This window comes from Panicum virgatum, chromosome 7K, assembly GCF_016808335.1.
Source record: "Panicum virgatum strain AP13 chromosome 7K, P.virgatum_v5, whole genome shotgun sequence".
Classification (NCBI taxonomy): domain Eukaryota; kingdom Viridiplantae; phylum Streptophyta; class Magnoliopsida; order Poales; family Poaceae; genus Panicum; species Panicum virgatum.
The window spans coordinates 41,011,543-41,025,432 of NC_053142.1; the positions used below are offsets into that span (position 1 = coordinate 41,011,543).

The 13,890-nt window shown below is 45.2% G+C and overlaps 3 protein-coding genes across 3 annotated transcripts; 1 reads left to right on the top strand and 2 right to left on the bottom strand.

The window, feature by feature from the left end:
• Positions 1-270: 270 nt before the first annotated feature.
• Positions 271-1,414, top strand: LOC120641378 (NAD(P)H-quinone oxidoreductase subunit M, chloroplastic-like). Its single transcript, XM_039917461.1, has 2 exons — positions 271-813; positions 1,010-1,414. Exons 1-2 carry the CDS (start codon positions 352-354, stop codon positions 1,184-1,186), a joined length of 639 nt encoding a protein of 212 aa, XP_039773395.1. The 5' UTR covers positions 271-351; the 3' UTR covers positions 1,187-1,414.
• Positions 1,246-5,351, bottom strand: LOC120641377. Its single transcript, XM_039917460.1, has 6 exons — positions 4,457-5,351; positions 4,191-4,331; positions 3,990-4,097; positions 2,989-3,220; positions 2,041-2,123; positions 1,246-1,638 (listed from the first exon to the last, which is right to left on the bottom strand). The coding sequence occupies exons 1-6, from the start codon at positions 5,177-5,179 to the stop codon at positions 1,564-1,566; spliced, it is 1,362 nt and encodes a 453-aa protein (XP_039773394.1). The 5' UTR covers positions 5,180-5,351; the 3' UTR covers positions 1,246-1,563.
• A 2,232-nt stretch (positions 5,352-7,583) lies between these two features.
• LOC120641379 lies at positions 7,584-10,984 on the bottom strand. The gene is made up of 4 exons (XM_039917464.1): positions 10,197-10,984; positions 9,528-9,771; positions 8,434-8,510; positions 7,584-7,925 (listed from the first exon to the last, which is right to left on the bottom strand). The coding sequence occupies exons 1-4, from the start codon at positions 10,902-10,904 to the stop codon at positions 7,848-7,850; spliced, it is 1,107 nt and encodes a 368-aa protein (XP_039773398.1). The 5' UTR covers positions 10,905-10,984; the 3' UTR covers positions 7,584-7,847.
• Between the last annotated feature and the right edge of the window lie 2,906 nt (positions 10,985-13,890).

The window sequence follows — 13,890 nt, forward strand, 5'->3', positions numbered from 1 at the left end:
ATACGTGAGACACGAAACGAGGCCGCGTGTGCAAATCGGGGCGCGCCAGCGCTCACGGCCCAATACTTTCTGGAGAGAGCCTACTTGGCCCAATAGCCGCCACAACAAACACGACCGGTGGGGGCGACAGCGTTCACAGCCCAATATTTCTGGAAGCCTGCTGGGCGCTGGCCCAATTGTTCGTGTGGCAGAAACAACAGCCCTTATCCACTCCCAGTACGCGACATCGGCACGAGCGACGCGCGCTAAGACGCCTGTGGCTGCACCGTGCACGCCCCAGCGCGAGGGGAAAAAAAGGCAGAGGAAACCATCACCAGCCAAGCAGACGCCAAGCAGATAGAGGCCACCGGCATGGCGACCACGGTGTTCCTGTCCCCGGCCAAGCTGGCGCCGCAGGGGCGCCGGCTCGCGGGCAACAAGACGCCGGGGGCGCCCGTCAGGTTCCCTCCGGTGCGCGCCCAGCCGCAGGAGCAGCAGGTGAAGGAGGCCGAGGCGGCGGACGTGCCGCCGCCGGCGCCGGGGGCGGCGGGGGAGCCGGCGAAGGCGAGGACGGGGGACGCGCAGTCGCTGCCGCGGCAGCCGCTGGCGGAGAGCAAGAACATGAGCCGGGAGTACGGCGGGCAGTGGCTGAGCAGCGCGACGCGGCACGTCCGCATCTACGCGGCGTACATCGACCCGGAGACCAACGCGTTCGACCAGACGCAGATGGACAAGCTCACGCTCATGCTGGACCCGCAGGACGAGTTCGCCTGGACCGACGAGGCCTGCCAGATGGTCTTCAACGAGTTCCAGGACCTCGTCGACCACTACGAGGTAAGTACCCTCTCCTCATTGCTCTCTCGCTGCAACGTGTCTCCATAGCTGATAGATTTGAATTCCATTCCATCACCATGTTAGAACAAACATGCATGGCAATGAAAATAACATTGCTGAATACTGTGAGGATAGAGAGCTATATGCCTCAGCAGGGCACGTTGATGCTACCTGATCCGTTCCTGCGTTGAAACAGGGGGCTGAGCTGTCGGAGTACACGCTTCGGTTGATCGGATCTGACCTTGAGCACTTCATCCGTAAGATGCTGTACGACGGGGTGCTCAAGTACAACATGAGGTCCAGGGTCCTCAATTTCAGCATGGGCAAGCCCCGGGTCAAGTTCAACAGTAGCCAGATCCCAGAAGCAAAATAGAACGAATCCAGCACTGAGAGAGAATGGTTTCTCCATTCAGTTGCTGAGCGATATGTATATTTCGCAGTTCCAGCACTGAAAGTCATACACGATTTCTGTTACAACACTTTGTCACTCTGCACAGTTCTTACCCACATAAAGAGTGGCTGGGCAAAATAACTACTGTCTTCTAAACTCTAAACACCACTTCTGTTTCTAGAGCACCGAAATTGGGTGCCGGTTCTGCAACCCCATAGTCTTCATAGTTTCTTTCAATAGTTATTACCGATGACTTCATGAGTATTACCAGCCAAATTTGCACACTGGCTGCCATGCTAAATCAAGAAAAGACTTTCTTTCTGAAACAGGAGGGAGTGGCAGCTAGTATGGGTAACTCACTAACCCTCTTCAACAACTCGGTATCTTTTGAAGTCATCTGTCCATGGCCTGAATTGGTCTTCTCGCCCAACATTCTACAAAAGTAATACAGATAGAGAATAAGCAATCGAATTTTGCACATATGCTATGCTAGTGCTGCGTAGCATGCACTCCATGCAAGTAAGAAGACAGTCCAGAGTAATGGTATAAATCAAATGATTAATCATGAATTCATGGTTGACATCATTCCTAGCCTGATTTTAACTGTATTTTGTGGAGCGACATTTTGAAACTACAGCCTATCTCCACTGAAAAGTACGCTTTTCCTTTTAATTCCACCAAGAGAGTGTTTCTGCTAAATCAATAGTTACTCTTTTTTGCGGGTAATCAATAGTTACCAGATTTAACAAAAGATAGAATTGTGAGTTTTAGAAGTGTGCCAATACAATACACAATTTGCCCAGATTATTATCAATAAAGAAATTGTATGCTGTTACCTGCAACCAGAAGAAAAAACCACGCAAAAGAGCCAAGCGATTGGGATAGTTATTGTCTTGGAGTCTGAATTGCTCAGCAAGGTCTGAAATTCAATAAACAAAGAGGTGTCAGTACATATGCAACCCAGGAAAGTTGGAGAAAAATAGCATTATTCCTCCACTTTTACAGATCGAAATGCGTAGCCGTACAATATCAAAGAAAGAGCAAACACAGCTTGCTTCCCTTGGGGCAAATAAAAAAAAAGTTACAACAAAATATGACGGATCTACTTGGACATTTATGCTAGCATTCAAATCATGGCACTGACATATGCGTAGCGTATGTGCTGAAAATTAAAACAAACCAACTGTTATGCCAACACAATTTATCATCAGTAAATATATATATAGTACTGCACAAGAAACCATTTCACAATTTCAGAATAAAACAAGTGCTTCAGGTTTCAAAGAAATCTTGCGCTCAGATGAATACATATGCTGTGAGGCATTAAAACTACAAAATTCCAGGATAGTGCAACAGCAACATAAATATCTTAACAAGGGAATCCAGATGTGGCGTGGAAAGAATATTTCCACAACTATAATCAGAGATTAAAGCAAACCATCAACAAGCTATTTTGGGCATATGCTAATTTAATGAGGGTATAAAACATGCAGACACAAAACAAATAATGAAGCAGCACAGTGCTCGGCTCAAGGTTCAAAATGAAAATAACAATTACGAACAATGACACATACAAATTTTATGAAGTGGAAAACAAACGACCTTGATTGTTAGCTCAGTACAGAACATAGAACGAATTTGCTTTAGCAAGGAGATAAGCAATAAGCATTAGAATTTACGACGATTCTACATAAGGAAAACAAGAACAAGAACAAAACATAACCAAAGGCCAAATAACAAAGATGACACTGAAAAAATGCAGTGAGCATGATATAAAAGCATACCTGGGTAATTATCAAAGTATGACTTGCCCATCTCATGCTTCCAGGGATAGTACACCACATTACGACGGGTCCTTCGTTCCTTTTCAATTGGACTGCGACTTGTGGCCTGGACAACATACCTATCATACTCTTCCTGTTTAAATGGTTTGTTGAGAATCTCCATCAAATTCTTCTTGAAAACTGAATTTTGCCTCTCAATAATATGTGGGGGCCATATAACACCTTGTAATTCCTATGAGTAAACGTCAGGAGAAACAAGAATACTGCATGAGACATAGATTGGCCTAATCTTTAAAGAAAAAGTGAACAGATCATGGGATATGAAAAAAAAAGTACTAACTGCATTACAAGAGACATCCTCTAAAATAATCCATTTGGTGGCTAGAAAATAACACTAGAACATCCATATATTAAAAAAAGGGAAAACAATTCGAAAGGTATTAGATGATAAAACACAATTATAGTGTTTGCAATTTATTCTTTTATGACGAGCTCATGCAATAAGTATCAAAGTCCTAAGACCTGCATAAAATGATGTTTTTATTGCTAATCTACATTATCTAGAACCATCTTGATTGTTTTCAGTGTATCATGCAAGCCTTAAAATCTATTATGGTATGACAGTTATCTAAAAGGCTAAAACTATTGCGTCAAATTATATGTAGTAAATAAGTCACAAGAGCAATCAATGTATGGAGAAATATGGTAAGAGAGAAACACTCTAATTGCAGACTCCTATTTGACAGCTAAGGACACACGTAAGTAAACATCAGAGAAAAAAATATTTGTACAAAGGGGGATTGCTCTGAGAATTAGTAAACCAAAGGGATTTGTATTCATGCACCCCTATCTGAAGTTCTAAACAAGCACATAACAAATATATGCTAGGAGCCTAGGAAGCATGGTCATTTATCCATTTGACAAACAATGCACACTGCTAAAAACAATAGCATGCACATAAACAAATAATTATTACAATGACATGTACTATAATTTCTAACCGAAGCATTGTCAGGTGTGGCTGGATGTTCCTTGCTTGAGTTTGCTTCCCTCTTACATGGCTGCGACTCTGTTATTCCCTTGATTGGTGCACTCAGCATCTCCCCGTCCTCCAGGCACAACATAGACGTAACCAGAAAATAATGATATGGAATCAGTGGCGTCGACAACAATTCGCAAGAGAGGGAATGGCATGGTGTTACCTCAAATTCAATAACATTGACAATCTGCAACTCTGATCCAGGCCCGACCTCCTTCCCCTCACCCTCATACGTCTTCACAGAAGAGTCCGGCGCCTCCACCTCCCAATCCTCACCTTCTTCGTCCACCTCCTCCTCCTTCACCTTTTAAGCCAGACGAGTTAATTACAATCATCACAAGCAAAAATTGGTGTTAGTAATAGGTGCGTCAGAGGCATGTAAAAGGGGCAGAAACACCAATTCACAAGAGATGGGACTAGCACAAGTACCTCTGAATCAAAGACGTTCACGATCTGCAGATCAGAAGCAAGCCCCGCCTCTTTCTCTCCGTCCATGTTCTCCTCCTCTTCCGTACCAACAGTGTCCTCCCCCGAGTGCCCTGACGCAAGAATGGACTCATCTTCATCCTCCTCGGCGTCGCTTTTGTCTACGGACGGGTCGTCCCCCACATGGATAGTTACACCCCCCATCTTCACCACGGTTGTGCCTTCGTCCACCCCATGATAGTGGCGGAGGTAGAGGCGGTAGTCCTCGTCGACGCCAGCAGGAAGGGAGTCGTACCACGCGGGTTCCCGCGCCGCCGGGTCCTCTTCCATGGGAACCGCGCCGCTCCGGGCCTCCGGTTCCACGCGGGGGCTCGGCTCTGGAGCCTTGCGCTTGCCGCCTGAAGAGCGAGGGGAGGAGGCGGCGTACGGGGCAGCGTGCGGGGAATCGCGCGCGGCCAAGGAGTCCCCCTCCGACGGGCGAGGGGCCCCTTGGCCCCCGTACTCAGAGCCGGTGACGGGGTCCCCGACATTGCTGCCGGGGAGGGGTTGCTCGTACCTGATCACCACGGGAGGGGAGACGCCGTCCTCGGACGGGATGTAGAGCGCGTAGGCGTCGCCGTCCAAGCGGACATGGTCGAGGAAGAAGAGGTAGTCGGGGTCGACCTCGTCGGCCTCGGGCGCGGCGGCGGCGGCGGAGCGGGTGTAGGGTTTGCCCGGCGGCGGCATGATCGGGGGGGTTTTCGGCCGCGGTCAGCTGGTTCGGAAGGGTGTGAAGTAGTGTGACTGTGTCCGTGCCCCTTATATGGTGGGACCATTTGAGCGAGAGTTTGCACCGAGTTGTGGAAGTTTGAAGGATGTCGGCGGTAGATGAACAGTCTCCTGTGCGAGAAATGCTCCGATTGTTTCGTCTTGTTGATTCGATTCTTCGCATACCCTTGTTTTATTCACTCGCTAATCCCATCGTGAAGATGCACAGCGAGCCACATCTTCCCACGCCACTACGGTAGCAGCGTGTAAGCTAAGCGCCAAAAATCGACGACGCAGCTACAATGGAGAGTGGCCCCATTCGCTTGTGAATGATCAAAGCAGAAAATTTTTATATTTTAAAAAAAATACAATGGAGAGAACTTTTTATAACATCAGTGCAAGTTCGGCGGAGTGAAGTGTCGCTTTTAGCCAAGCATTGTATGACGTTCATATTTATAATAGATATATTTAGTGTGGGACTTCGGTATTAATAAGCTCATGAATGGAAGAATTTTCCGATATTTGATCTTTCAGTCATTAATAATCATTGGCTTCATGAACTCATTCATTTTCTCACAATAAAATTATATGAGTGTTAGATAATACTCCATCCCTTTCAAATTGTAAGTCGATCCAATTTTTATAAGAGTCAAAATATTTCAAATTTGACCAAGATTATACAATAAAATACTAACAGTTATGATATCGAATAAGTATCATTAGATTCTTTATTAAATATATTTATATTTTATCTATTTAGTGCTATAAATTTTTATAATCTTTTTTATAATTTTGATCAAATATAAAAATAGTTTGAATCTCCAAAAAAATAGAATATCTTATAATCTGAAATGGAGGGAGTAGGAGTAGGAGGCATTGTGCTTCTTTGTGTCTACATTCATTGAACTTATCCCACCCCTCCATCTTCCTTTCTCCTTCGCTGTCTCGCCCACGCTTATCCAGTTATCCTTATGCACTGCCTCATGCCATCCTTTTTTTTTTTGAAATAAAGCCTCATGCCATCTTTTTTTTTTTTGAAATAAAGCCTCATGTCATCCTTTGTGTTACTGATGGCGCATCTAACGCCACCGTTAAGAACCACCCGCCTTCATCCGCCTCCTTTCACATCATAGTAGTGGGCAACGGTAACACCATCTCTCGCAACTACTACCGCACCAGCAGCCTAGAGGTAACCTCTAAAAGCAAGTATTATGATGGGCTACTAGCCGGCTTATGTCTACGTGGATGATAGAGAAATGAAGAGAGAGAAGCTTACGGACGTTTGGCAAAACGCCCGCTGTGGCCGGTGAGGAGATGAGGCCCGTGCTGCTATTGGCTGAGTGGCCCTCTTTGCATTTAAGAGCGGTGGGTCCTGCCATCATGGCGTCCGCTTTAGCGCCAGCAGCGGGCGAATCTATTAGAGTTGCTGTAACTTGGAATCTCTAACCTAAATCCTTAATTTCAATGCTTAATTTAGTTCCGACATGGCTCGATTTTATCAGGAGAGCTATCATAAATCGAGATGCCTCTCCAGTTAGATTTTCCAATAATTCTGTTCATATTAGATTGGATGCCTAATATTTCCAGAATATTGATAATTTGGAGGTATCATAGACGAATATCAGGCTAATAGCCCTTCTATCACCACGCATGTGAAAAAGGAAAAGAAAAAAAAAGCAAGAAGCATCTTCCTACATCTACTTCAATTTGCAATCCATTCATCTTGTCATCAACATTCAACAGATCTCCTTGTCCCATATTCCTTCGTCTATTCACCGTAAGATCATTTCATCCTCCAGGATAGCAACTCCTCTGCTCTCACTATGCTAGCGTTCCCAGGCGACCACTGCCCTCAGCTTTTGCACCACCGCCACCACTGAACACCAGTTTTTGGTTGTTCTTTGGAATATGATTTTGCTTGCGAAAGTTCTCAAAGCGCCCCGTTTGGACGCTGTAATGGTCTAGCGAGACTTCGACAAAAAAAAAGTAATGGTCTAGCGGGAAGCCCAATGTAGTCGAAAGCTCAGAATTCGTGAAGGTGTTGAGGGTTTCGTTCAAAAAAAAAAGTGAAAGTGTTGAGGGTGATCGCGGCCAAGAAACGGCCGGCGTGGAGGTCAAGCAGAATGGGGGTGCTGCTGAACGAGTGTGGTGGACTGGCGGTGGTGGTCATCTGTTAAGTAGCAACCCTGGACTGATCTCTGCAATCCTGCTGTCATACGAGGGGATCCAGATTTAACTGGTTCGTTCTGGATCCTGTTTTCAGCATCACTACTAGACTGCTCGATGACAGGGAGATCAAGAACAAAAACACCGAAGTTACTAATCCCAATCTGGGGGAAAGGGTCACATCCCAAACGTAATCACGTAAGATAGAATATTTAAATTATTATTTCAACAGGGAACTGTTTACTCATCCAATAGCTGATAGAAAGTTTATTGATTCAATAGGGAACTGTTTATTATCCGATATCTGAACGATACAGGCATTTGCTATTCCAAGAGTGAACGTGGTATTCCAGGATTGAAGCCTCACTTGTACAAGGCCGCACACTCTCTGCCGAGGACAATTGGTCACAATCGCAGAGTTATTATCTCCAAAGAATGAAATCAAGCAAACTAAGGGTATAGCCATATAGTCGGTGCGAGCTCAGTCCATCACAGGAATAACCTCTTGATCTTTGGAATCATCGACCCATGGCTTGAACTGATCGTCATGAGCATTGTTCTGCAGAAGGATGATATGGAGCTCAAAATTTACAAATTCAATTTGACAAGGAACAATGGTGCTGAGGCATGCAATGCAGGGGCCGATGCAATGGCTTGGCAATAAAAAACAGTATGATACTGATGCTGCAAACAAACTGATTTCACTACAATATCAAGCCTGCTTAACCAGATCTCCTAATGGACTATATTGACTTACAGGTTTGCTGGACTGAAATTTTTCTATTTTAATAAAAACGACTTTACACAAAAAGGATACACACTCTAATTGTGAGCAATGTACAAGTGAATAATAAATAGTTCGCTGTTGGGAAGCAAAATTTTAAGTTGGGCAATTGTGCCTGCCCATCAAGAGGGTGGAAACATGCGGATTTCATATATATATGATATGACAGCTATTTTCAACAAAGGAAAAAAAGATGGAAGAGAACAGGCATTGGCTAAATAGTTATTAAGAAATACAAAAAATAAATAGTTATTAAGAAATACAAGAACTACTAGTAGGTTACCTGCAACCAGAACAGAAACCCACGCATAAGAGCTAGACCATTGCGACGGCCACTGTTCATAACTTGTTCAGCCAGATCTAAAGTAAAGTAAGGAAAATGCATTAACTAGTAGTACAACCACAAGAAAAATCTGACTAGTCAAGAACAAACAACACTGTTTCTCAAACAAGCACAAAATATTTTGTTTAATGCCAACTACAGATGTGCTTTGCAGTTGGTTCTGTTGTTACTACACAGTGGTGCCAAACAAATAGTTTGGTCACCAAAAAGCAAGGAAAGAAAAAACTTCTGATGTGGTAATATATTGTTGTCCAACATTATTATTCTATACTGTGGGTTATAGACCATTCCTACCAAGACGCTGATCTCAGCATATGAACTCTTCAAATGAAGCAATTGCTAAGCTGAAATGAGTCATTCATCAATTATAGGGCTCAACAATAAACTAAGTATGACATTTGAAATGTTGTACAGCACAAATTAAATTGCTCTAAAATCATGGACATATTTGGCACAGGCGACTATAGAATTCAATAACTGAAATTGAATACTTCGCTGATAACAGTTGTTCAATAACAGAGTCATTCTCAGCTGAACTCCTGCTGTTGAGCTTACAAATTCTAAAGGAATAGCCAATTCTGTGAAGGTGTGTCCTAAAAAATTACTATGTCAACAACCATAGATCAGTGATTCAACAATATCATCAATAAGATGTTTCAGTCATGTACCATGGAACAGGGGAGTGACACACTGTATATATTATATGATGAAAAAAAGGAGTAGACAAACAAAATGACTGGATATCGTTGACATAAATTATAATAGATACTCATCTCAAAAACAAAACGAATAACAGCCATAGACAATATCACAATAATGAAGTTGAAGAGGATATGACAAAACTGGACATGAACTACAGGAATTCAGATGAGATCCAACACATACGAGAAACCTACTTGCAGTTTAGTTACAAAATCATTTAGAATGTTTATCAGAATATTTTAGAAATGAAAATGTAAGTAGCACCTGAAGGAAAATGCAATGAGGAGACATCATTCATGAACAGAAAGTATGCAAGCAATACAACACCGTACCTGGGTAGTGATCCAAATATGAACTGCCCATTTCTTCTGTAGGATAGAATTTTGTTTCATTGCGGACCTGCCGTAGCTTCATTAACGGAGTACGGAGAGTAACCATGTCAAACAATCTATAATACTCTTTCCGAGCAACTGGCTGCGTAAGGGCCTCGATCAACCTATGCTTAAAGTCTGAATCTGGCCTCCGGGTGATATGTGTTGGCCATACAATACCTAGTTCCTGTTCTACCTTTGCCCCCTATATATATCAAATGAATAGGAAGGAAGAACAAATCAAAGGCAAGATAACTGATATGAACAATACAGATATTGATGTACATAACTTCTATGAAAGATGCCATCCACATGGCACTCGTTATTATTTCAAAAATGCAAGTCGTTTTGGCAAATCTAGATTCAGAGTTTTGCTACGTATCTAGATAGACATAGTGTATATCTAGATGTCTAGAAAAACTGTATATCTAGATTTGACAAAATGATCTGCAATTTAAAACGGAGGGATAAAAGAAACGTACTGGAATATTTTTAGAATCTTATCTGACACAGCTCTGGCGCTGTGCACAAGAAGAAATTCTTTGCGCACTGAGAGCTACTAGTGACGGCGACATCAATTTTTTTTGAAGCAAACGGCGACATAAAAATGGAAATAACAGAATCTCTTACCGAATTTGTACGGCGTCCGGCACGACGGCCGTCGCCTGAGCACGCCTCCCAGTACACGCCCTTCATCGTGCCTGCATCCGCTGCATCCGACAGGCCCTCATCTCCGCCATCCTTCTCCTTCACCTCACGCCCTAGTGACGGATCCGCGCGCCAATCGCACGCGTACTGCTCCGGAACAGCCGTTGCCGGAGCACCGGAGCCAACTTCATCGCTCCCCACACCAGAACTGTCCCCTTTCCCCGGTGAAGGAATCGCCGCCTCTACCACCCGCTGTTTACTCTTCTCCGTCTGAGGCCCCTCCACAACCGGCTGGTCGTAGTTGATGACGACGCCCCCGATCTCGAGAACCAATTGGCCATCCACCAGGCGCGTGTGCTGCAGGAAGAGGCGGTAGTCCTCGTCGACGTCATCGAGAGAGTCGTACCACGCGGGCCTAGCCTCCAATGACGCCGACGAGTCCCCCTCCACAGCGCGGCCGTTGGTGCTGAGCCGGCCCGGGGAGGGGTAGACGCACTCGCCGTCAGAGGAGCTGCCGGGCGGGGCCTCGTACCTGAGGACCGAGGGCGGGGAGGCGCCGTTGGCCGGGAGCTCGAGGACGTAAGAGTCGCCGTCGACGCGGACGTGCTGGAGGAAGTAGAGGTAGTCGGGGTCGACGTCGCCGGCGGGGAGGTCGCCGCGGGCGAACGGGGAGCCGAGAACCGGCGGCATGGTGGGCGAAGGGTTTATTGGGCTTGGACGAATGCTCGGCGGTCTGGCCTCGTGGGAATTTGTCGGGCGGGTTCGCCGCCGATTCTGATTCCCACAATGAGGAATGCGTGTAGTTGGCAGATCTTCGCAAAATGTGTGGGCTCTCCTGGTTTCCGGCCCAAAATCAGCTGCGGCAGAATCATCATCATCGATTCATCGTCTGCAGTGCCGAGCTGAAAATATGCAAAATTCAGTGTCCTCTGAAAAACAAACTTGAAAAATCTCACTCCTAAAACCAGCAGTACTGGCGACAGAACTAAGCCAGTCAATTGCCCGTTCTAAACTGGTGTTGATTCAAAAACGGTCTGAAACGCTTAGCGCAGAGCAGGTACTACATTTTGAAGATAGAGAGACCTTTGAGGGATCTGGATAATTTATGGTTGCTCTTGTCAGTTAGCCGCACCTGCGTGATTGGTTGGCTATAGCAGCAATCGGTTCTAACCCCTACGCGAATGCAGAGAAATTCTTCATTTCTACCTGGCCAGGCTGGTAAAACAATGAGATAACTAATTAACTGCTCTATTTAGCAATATTCGAGGCTCTGAGTATGAAGACAACCAAATAACAACTATTTGCATGGTATCAGTTAAGAAACTAATCACACCCTTATTGATTTATGGCCATTTCTTTTAACATTCGCGACCATGAGAAAACGGGAAATAAAAAATAAATGGACGGAGATGTTCAAATAAGTAGATTATAAAGATATTTATATAGATGCAGTTATTTTCTTTTAACATTCCAAATATTATTACCTATTTTATAAATCCGATCAAACTTAGAATATTACAACTCAGAACAAACTAAAATACCTTATAATTCAGGACGGGTAGACAGCCTGTTTAGTTGGTGGCAAAGGCGCGGCTAGACTGGGGGTAGAAGCTAGTTGGCCGGCTGAATCTTGCTTGAATGTGAATAACCATAATTGGTTGCTGCTCGAACTGGTTGGCTGGCTATTTCAACAGTAGCTCTACCCCAGCCTGCTTCGTCCACCTAAACAGGCTGAGGATGAGTCCGGTTCCAGCCCGGCGATGATGGCGTAGTTCGCGGCGGCTTCTTTCACTCCCTCTCCTAGTTTGTGGTGGTGTAGTGTTTTGTTGGGTGCGTTGTTTGTGTGCGTTGTTTGTGTGGTGGTGGTGTTCGGTTCGGCGCGTTATGTACGATTGCTTCTTCTTCTTATATGATGTGGCAGCGATCCTGCCTTTTATTTCAAAAAAAAGGAAAGCATAAGGACAAGTTGGTCTTTTGATGTTTGGAAAACACTAGGGAAAAAATAACAAGAGAGGGGTAAAAAGATTCAGTGTTGTTTCATTGATATAGTGGTTTGAGCATTGTTTCGTGAAATAGTCGGTTTTGGATGCTGTTCTCCGAACACCGCTTGGAAGCAGTGTTGTTTCCTGAATTCTCTCAAACAAAGCTTACTGTTAGGTGGTGAAGCCCGGAGAGGCTTTACCTAACAAGATCTAACAAAACATTCTTTCTGCTAGAATAAAAAAGCGCTTTCGAAATGATCGTTGACTTCCTTATATTACTATAGATAGGAGATTACCTCAAAAAAACATACTACATATAGGAGAAATTCGACCCTAGTCTCTAAACTTTATTGGATATGCTTTGAAACAGGAATCCAATTTTACTGCAGATGACTCGTATAGTTAGTTATTATTCCATGCATTTCAAACTAAAGATTATTTGACTTTTTTTACATCAAATTTGACCTCTCGTTTTATTCAAAAAATTTATACAAATATAGTCAAATTTAAGTTATTCTTACAGGACTTGTATTGATAAAGCAAGCCACAATAAAAGAAGTGATATTTTGTATAATTTTTTAAATAAAACTAGTGGTCAAATTTGGTGTTCAAAAAATCAAATGACCTATATTTTAGAAGTGAGGATAGTTGGTAAAATTATGAATCTCAAATAAAACTGCCACACTACACCTACAGTAAATGATAAGTTGCACACATTTAGTATTTTAATGAGCTCTAAATATCTCGGCAAAAATCTCAGCGTCAATTCATAGCTTAGGAGTGTGGGCCGAAAGCATCGACCGGTAACGCGGAGGCACACGCATAGCAGGCAACATCTTGAGACTAGTCTCAGTGAGAGTGTCATCGATACAGTTATCTAGATTAGAATTTTAAGAACTGTGCCAATAAAATATCATTGTGATGACACTTCTCTTATGTTCTATGACACTCGTCTCTTTTTTTCTTCTGGTACTATTGGCTGAGCTAGTAAGGGGGCAGTCTTCGCCTTCACGCCAACAGCCGCGCGGCGTTTATGGCCGTTTTACTGCTGCCCTGCACCAGGGCAACCCTACGAACGAGAAGATTGATGGTGCTAGTCCACGAACGGTCCGTGAACCAGCCAGGCAGCCAACCCAACATCGAGTCGAAACGGAAGCAGGAAGCCGAAGCCCCGCGCGCGCGCGCCCGTCCGCTCTGCTCGCCGGCCGCCTTTGAAACCGCCCCGCTACGTCGGGCGGTGAGCCCGGCCCAGAACCAGGACCCGGTCCATCGTCTTTCGAATCCCACGCACGTCGCGCCGCTGGAGCCCACCACCATACCGACTGCGCGCGGCACCAGGCCGACCAATCCAGTCGGCGCCAGCCACGTCGCGAGCGTGACGCGTCCGCGCGCCTGCCAGATCGGATGACTGACTCGGCAGTCGTCACCGGCGCGACCTCGGAACCCGTGCCCGCCCGGTGGAGGGAGAGGATATCGTTGCTCCTTCAAATCGTCCCACTGGCGCGTGGTCCCCGGGAGCGTGGGTCCCACGAGCCAGCTTCACGAGGGGAGGGGACGGGCGGCCAGAAACAGCGGCCTGGGCCCCCACCTGCCTGCCTCGCCCGCGAGGGTCGCCAGTGGCCTTGCCAGGAAGCAACCGGTTGCCGAAACTACCCACGCGCCGCGCGCGGCAACTGCGGTTTCGCCACCAGCCC